At 48.7% G+C, this 7,692-nt stretch overlaps 1 protein-coding gene across 4 annotated transcripts in view; it reads right to left on the bottom strand.

Annotated features, from left to right (window-relative positions):
• Positions 1-5,056: 5,056 nt before the first annotated feature.
• The window catches only part of SIRT6 (sirtuin 6), a 245,771-nt gene continuing 243,135 nt past the window's right edge, over positions 5,057-7,692 (bottom strand). For 2 of the 4 annotated variants that reach the window (XM_053372956.1, XM_053372955.1), the window contains 3 exons: positions 7,122-7,202; positions 6,739-6,862; positions 5,366-5,809 (listed from right to left, as the gene is read on the bottom strand). In XM_053372956.1, the coding sequence (XP_053228931.1) occupies positions 5,513-5,809; positions 6,739-6,862; positions 7,122-7,202 (502 nt within the window). In that variant the 3' untranslated portion in view covers positions 5,366-5,512. Of the gene's footprint in view, positions 5,810-6,738; positions 6,863-7,117; positions 7,203-7,692 lie in introns of those variants that run through there. The other 2 variants (XM_053372957.1, XM_053372958.1) reach the window with 2 other exon arrangements.

The raw sequence follows: 7,692 nt of genomic DNA, 5'->3' as shown, positions 1-7,692 counted from the left end.
CTTTCCTACACCTGTGACACCTCTACACTTTTCATAGCTCTGTGGCCCCTTTCCTACCCCTGTGACACCTCTACACTTTTCATAGCTCTGTGGCCCCTTTCCTACCCCTGTGACACCTCTACACTTTTCATAGCTCTGTGGCCCCTTTCCTACCCCTGTGACACCTCTACCCTTTTCATAGCTCTGTAGCCCCTTTCCTACCTCTGAGACACCTCTACACTTTTCATAGCTCTCTGGCCCGTTTCCTACCTCTGAGGCACCTCTACACTTTTCATAGCTCTAAGGTTCCTCTACATTGCTACTTCTGAGACCCCTCTATACTTTTCATTGCTCTATGGCCTATGAGACCACAGAGCTAGGAAAAGTATAGAGGGGTCTCAGAGGTAGAATAGGGTAGAGGAGCCATAGAGCTAGGAAAAGTGTAGAGGGGTCTCAGAGGTAGGAAAGGGCCAGAGGGGCCAGAGAGCTCTACCTCTCTCCTACCTCTGAGGCCCCTCTACACTTTCCTACGTCTATTCTCTCTTACAGCCCTTTCCCTACCCAGAAGCCATCAGTATTTCCCTCCGAATGCGTCTGCGTGCGTGTGTCCCTCTTCCCTTTTCCTATCTCCCTCTCCCTTCCGTCTCGACCTCTCTCCCCGCTCCCCTCTCTACTGCTCCTCTCTGCCCGGGCCGCTCTAGCCCTCTCCCTCTCTCTCCCCTTTCCCCCCTCCTTCCGGCTTCCCCCTTCTCCCTCGCATCCGGTCTTTTTCTGTTTTGGTCCGTCCCTTTTCCCTTCCGGCCTCCTCCCTCTCCCCTCGCCAGAAAGGTTCTCTCCCCGCTCCCCTCTCTACTGCTCCTCTCTGCCCGGGCCGCTCTAGCCCTCTCCCTCTCTCCTTTCCCCCTCCTTCCGGCTTCCCCCTTCTCCCTCGCATCCGGTCTTTTTCTGTTTTGGTCCGGTCCCTTTTCCCTTCCGGCCTCCTCCCTCTCCCCTCGCCAGAAAGGTTCTCTCCCCGCTCCCCTCTCCGCCCGGGCCGCTCTAGCCCTCTCCCTCTCTCCTTTCCCCCTCCTTCCGGCTTCCCCCTTCTCCCTCGCATCCGGTCTTTTTCTGTTTTGGTCCGGTCCCTTTTCCCTTCCGGCCTCCTCCCTCTCCCCTCGCCAGAAAGGTTCTCTCCCCGCTCCCCTCTCCGCCCGGGCCGCTCTAGCCCTCTCCCTCTCTCCTTTCCCCCTCCTTCCGGCTTCCCCCTCGCATCCGGTCTTTTTCTGTTTTGGTCCGGTCCCTTTTCCCTTCCGGCCTCCTCCCTCTCCCCTCGCCAGAAAGGTTCCGCCTGCTTTCCTTTCCGCGCCTTTCCTTCCCAAGCCTGGCTGCTGAGGCCGTTTCGCGGGGAGGAGGAGGCGCGCCAATATGGCGGCCGGGGGAGCAGCGGCGGGCCAAGGATGGGGGGAGCGGCGCCCCCCGCCTCGGAGAAGCTCCCCGTCCACCTAAGTCCGGGGGGAGGGGGCCACCCCCCAACACAGAGGAGTGGGGCCTTTAACGCCCCCCCAAAAGACACCCCCAGTATGGGGTGGGGTCTCCCTCTTGGGGGTCCCCCCTTCCTGCAAGGGGGGCTGAATAGGCACAGAGACACCCCCACCCCACCCCCTGCCCTCCTGCAGCTCTTGCTAGGGAAAAGACAACCCCCCCCCAAAAAGGAAGGCTGCATCGTCAGGCATTGGCAGGGAAAGACCTGAACACCAAAATCCCCCCGCCCCAACAAGACAGAAGTACAGTGGTACCTCGGGTTAAGTACTTAATTCGTTCCGGAGGCCCGTTCTTAACCTGAAACTGTTCTTAACCTGAAGCACCACTTTAGCTAATGGGGCCTCCAGCTGCCACCGCGCCAGAGCCCGATTTCTGTTCTCATCCTGAAGCAAAGTTCTTAACCTGAAGCACTATTTCTGGGTTAGCAGAGTCTGCAACCTGAAGCGTATGTAACCGGAGGTACCACTGTACTGGAAGTTGGAAAGAAAAGTTGGAAACAAAAGAACAATGTATGTGGACAAACGCCAGCTCCCTCGGCCTGAAAGCGAGATGTTATATATATATATATATATAACATACAATAAAACAACCACTGATTATCACTGCTGTGTCAGAGTTTTTAATGACGGAGCAAAAAATAATATTCAACAAATGCTTTCTAGACTTTCAGAAAGCGAGGAAACCTGGTCCCTCAAGTCCAGCCGAGGACAAGACATTCCATCTTCTGAGGGTAAAAGCGCAGCTATATTTTAGAATGACTAGGTTTTGTAAATAGGGTGCCAGAGGGGGCCCACTAGGGGGCGCGTTGGAAGATGGCCGACAATAACATCTCTCTGACCCACATGAGGTAGTTTAGGGGCTGCTATGGGAAGTAGGCAGCCTTCCCCCCCCCCCAGGATGTGGTGGGGTGCTGCCTGGCCAGCGGTGTTCACAATGCACCCCCTGATCCGAGAGATGGGGGTGCAGAACACTTGGCACGAGCCCTCGGTGAGGTCAGCTCTTCCTGACGCCGATTCCGATTAGCGCGTGCTGGTTGCTTCAGCCCGGAATTATAATTGGAAACAGATGATTGGAAATGAAGCTGAAGCACATATATCAAGCAAAGCTCGACAGATAAGGCTGCTGAATAATGGATCTCTGCGACTGAAAGCGACGGATGGATAAGTAAATCTTTTGATATGTCATCACCAAGAGACTGTATGTTTGGAACGAAGGGGGGGTGGAGGAAAAACTCTTTTTTTTTCTTTATATGATGTGACAAAAATAACCCTCCACTCCAGAAAGAAACAAGATTGTTGCGTCTTTTTTAAGAAGCATAAGCAGAAGTTTAAGACTGTGTGGGAGGTGGAAAATAAGATCGGTGGACGCTGAGGAATTTTTATGACGCAGTAAAAAAAAGGCGTCTCGCCATGACAGGCTGCCGGAGAAAAGAAAAGAGAGATGGGGGAGGAGAATCAGGAATGCTGGAAAGAGAAGGAGTACGAAACTGAAGTTTGATCTGACAGAGCCCCTTGATCTATTTGATTTATTCGGCTAGCCTGGAAAAATAAAAGACAATGAAGATTAATTTTGTTTACGGAGGTGTTGAATAGGGGTGTCCTGGACTAATCCCACACAGAGAAACCAGTTTTCAGTTTGCTTATGAGAATCATCAGAGATCGCAAAGAAAGGAATGTACGACAACAACAAGATGAAGAAAATATATAAAGAACTATCTGGACTGAACTGGATAGGACTGATAAATTAATGCAGTAAAATAAGTGAAGTCTGGACTTAGCCGGAATTTTGGACTCGTGTGGAGCTTGATATATGGGTACCCCCCAAAAAATTTAAAATTTGGCTGTATAATTTGGAACTAATGTGATTTGAACAATATGATGTGATTGGCCTGTTAATAAAAATTATTTAAAAAAAAAAAAAAGTAAATAGGGTGCCAGAGTGTCAAAATGGGAAGGTGGAAAATAGTCACGCCATGGGCAAAATCTCCTTATTGTGGCCAAGTTGTTCTGACGCTCGATTATCATTTAGGCGCCGACAAATTAAGACTGCTTGCTTTACCAAAACCCAAAGCGAGTAGCTGTTGTGGTGATAAACCACCAGAGTGAATTTTTTGATAAACCATTTTAGTCCAGGCGCTTTTGGGATCTTGCAGCGCTAGGGATATTAGACCGGGGGGATTTGAGTTTAGGCAAAGCCAATAGTTCAGTCCCATGGACTGCAAGAAGATCCAACCTCTCCATTCTGAAGGAAATCAGCCCTGAGTGCTCACTGGAAGGACAGATCCTGAAGCTGAGGCTCCAAGACTTTGGCCACCTCACGAGAAGAGAAGACTCCCTGGAAAAGACCCTGATGTTGGGAAAGATGGAGGGCACAAGGAGAAGGGGATGACAGAGGACGAGATGGTGGGACAGTGTTCTCGAAGCAACCAGCATGAGTTTGACCAAACTGCGGGAGGCAGTGGAAGACAGGAGGGCCTGGCGTGCTCTGTTCCAGGGGGTCACGAAGAGGCGGACACGACTAAACAACTAAACAACAACAACAACAAATAGTTCAGTGCTCCCCTCCCTATTTGTGGCTGCACCCAGGGAAAGGAAGCGTTTTGGCTGACCAAAGGTCTGAGACTCCAGGGGCAACAACAGCAGCTGCAGAGAGACCAGCTGCAAAAGCTGCAGAGAGTGAAACAAAACTGGTCCTGTCCTTTGGGCATCGTTCGGCAAAGTAATTGCTGCAATGACTGCTGCTTCGATAATTGCAGAGGGGAGACTTAATGACGACCTACAGCGCCGAGCTCTTTTGCTCCCTGAGCTGGCTTCCAAAGCAGGATGGGCAAACGTGTTTGCACAACCACCCCTGGGCCAGGTTTGTTGGGCAGAGAGGCGGTTTCGGAAGAATCGTAATAAATAAGAATCCCAAAGGAGTTTGCTCGCCAAGGGAAAGCAGGGAAACTTTATTTGGAGCACCAATCACCCAGAGTGGCTGGGTCATCCCAGTCAGATCGAGTGCCATCGTATAATAAATAATAATAATAATAATAATAGCAACATACCTTGGGTTAAGGCTTCAAAGAACCATGGACATGACCAAAAATTCATGTAGCAGACCCAGTAACTCGAGGAAAATTGCTTCTGGGAAATCATCATTTATAATTTCACTCATTCTTCCACTCCTATTATAGTGTTTATTTTGGATTAAAAAGGTAAAGGTACCCCTGCCCGTTCGGGCCAGTCTTGCCAGACTCTAGGGTTGCGCGCTCATCTCACTCAAGAGGCCGGGAGCCAGCGCTGTCCGCAGACACTTCCGGGTCACATGGCCAGCGTGACAAAGCTGCATCTAGCGAGCCAGCGCAGCACACGGAAATGCCGTTTACCTTCCCACTGGTGAGCGGTCCCTATTTATTTACTTGCACCCAGAGGTGCTTTCGAACTGCTAGGTTGGCAGGCGCTGGGACCGAACGACGGGAGCGAACCCCGCCGTAGGGATTCGAACCGCCGACCATGCAATCGGCAAGTCCTAGGCGCTGAGGTTTTACCCACAGCGCCACCCGCGTCCCTTTATTTTGGATTAGAGATGGACAAATTTGCCACTTTTGGTTTGCTCACTTCCCCTGAACTTAAATTCCATTCTCCAGGAATTTGGCGATTTGTTTATTTTTAACTTCGTGAAAACCCGCCAGCCTTTTAGTATGAGTTTCTCCCAATAAACGTTTTTTGTCCGTATGCGGATGAAACTTCTCCGCCGGAGCGGGAAGGAGGGTGGAGAATGTGCGGGGAAAAGACCCCAGAGTGGGAAATTGTGGCTGCCTCGTTAGGTACAAATGAGGTATTGGAAGCGATCTCATGGGGACGGAGCGTGCCTGAAGCGTGCAAGTGGACTTGTGAAAAGGAGACAAACTTTCCCACGGTGGGGGAAACCCACGTAAACAAGGAGGGATGGTCTTTTGAAAAGTCCTATATACAAGTAAAAAAAAAATGTTTCTAAGACAGACGACCCGGACGAACGTGCGCAGGATCCATCAGGTGGGCAGAGGCTCCAATTTCAAACGCTTGGGTACGACGCGGTCGCTGTCCGGAGTCGCACAGGGCTCCTGTTTTGGAGAGGCGCCATCCTCCGGGTTTTCCCCCAGGGGCTCCGCCTTGGTCAGGAACTTAAAGTCCGTGCCGGGCTTGGCGAACGCTTTGGACTCGGCGAGCTCCGCCTTCTCCACCACCAGCGGCCTCGTCCACTCGGGGATCTCCAAGCCAAGGTGTTTCATGAGCTTCGCCATGACGTCGTCCACATAGCCGTGGATCCGCAGGTCAGCGTGCTTGTCCTGAAGGGGAGAGAAAGGGAGAGAGGTGGGGAACGGGGGTTGGCAGCGCCGAGACAGCCTACGAAGCAGGGTGGATGAAAATCAACGGGTATTTTTAAAAAAATAAATTCAAAAATGGATTTTTTAATTTAAAATGGATTTTTTTCATTTAAATCAGATTTTTTTATTTAAATCAGATTTTTTTATCTAAATCAGATTTTTGAAAATTTAAATCGGATTTGATTTAAATCAGATTTTTAAAATAAAATGCTTTATTGGGAGGGAGGAATCTTTCTAAAGATTTTCTATTTAAGTTACATTATAATCCAAAGGCTATTTGTCAGGAAATAAGGATTTGTTTTAAGTTTCCCATGTGTGCCTAAACTCAGTCTAAGTTTCTATTTTTTTGAAAATTGTTTAACCGTATCAGGAAACAAACATGGATACATATGCTATAACGTCATTGTTAATTGTTTAAGTTGCTATTAAGGAAATGGTTATTTTTCTCCTTCCAATAAAGTACAGCAGAAATGTTATCGAAATATAAACAGTTAACTTATTAAACCTCACCACTAATTGCATAATTGCATAATTACCGGTGTATGTATTTCTAACAGTATAACCAAATCAGTAATTTTTGATATAACTGTAAAAACTACTCTGAAAATCTATTATTCCAAAAAACTGAAACCTTCCTCTGGTTGTAAATATTAAGATGATACCAGCAAGGCTGAGTCTTTCTGTAAAAAAGAAGATTTAAATCAAGTCTTACTGACTAGTGATTTAAATCGTGATAACCAAATTCGTAATTTAAATCGTGACAACTAGACATTCTGTTTCGCCGACCGCAACACTGGTTTAAGGAGGCATTTGGTACCTAGCTGATATATTTGAGTTTCTAAGACTGGCTGCGGTTCCTGAGCTGCTGGTGAGGCCCGAATTGAACTCACGTGCTTCGTTGGCTGCAGATTCACAATCACCAGTTTCCCTCCCTTCTTCTTGGTCAACAGAGGAAGGTCTCCGCTGGGCTTGATTTGCAGGGACGTCCCCAGAGTGATGGACAAATCGGCGCTCCTGCAGGGGACAAAATAAAATTAAAATAAAAGAGGAAGCCAATGCCAGCTAGCATTCCTTAACTGGAAGGGCAGGGGAAGCCGCAAGTATTGTTTTTAACACTTGATGGGAAGCCGCCCAGAGTGGCTGGGGAAACCCCTACAATGCAGGAAGAAACAGTTGTCTAATGCTAGAATTCTTCCTTGGCCCTCCAGGAGGATGAGAGCTAGATGAGGCCTTCGACCTGAGCCAAAAACACCTTCAAGGGGAAGACCCTTACCTGCTCGCTTCACTTGCCAGATTGAGGTCCCGGTCAGGCAGGGAATCTTCCCAGTCCAAGATGGTGTCCATTAGTTTCCCTCTTTTGAAGAAAAGGAAAAGGAAAAGATTGGGCGCTTGGGAGCAGCAGCTGCATGTAGGAGCCTAGGCATTGTGGGATTTGGGGGGGGGGACTTGGAACCCCAAAAATAAAAAAGGGAGCAGAGTGGATGCAACTGATGTGCAGGCGGGCGGAAGATATTTGGCATGTTTTGCAGAATGAAAGAAAATAGATGGAAAGGAGAATGGGTGCACTTTGAAGGCAATGTTTATCTTTAGGTGTGCCTTCACACCTTTCCGTGCCCATTTTGCAGAAGCACGTCTAGATGGATAAACGAAGACAAGAAACACACACTTGTGGGTTTCATTTGAAATGCTTAATTTTATTCGGTTAAGTGCGATACCCCAGACATGCACGGCAAGTTCTGAAGAGTTTCTTGCTGCTAGAGAACAACCCCATGGTACAACTCGCAAGGTGGTCAAAATTTTGTGCGGCAGCTATTAAAATATGACACACAATTACTAGCCCTAAC

The sequence above is a fragment of the Podarcis raffonei genome, chromosome 18 (genome assembly GCF_027172205.1).
Source record: "Podarcis raffonei isolate rPodRaf1 chromosome 18, rPodRaf1.pri, whole genome shotgun sequence".
NCBI lineage: Eukaryota > Metazoa > Chordata > Lepidosauria > Squamata > Lacertidae > Podarcis > Podarcis raffonei.
Note: the sequence above shows the minus strand (reverse complement) of the source record. Positions and strands in the feature narration are given on the sequence as shown.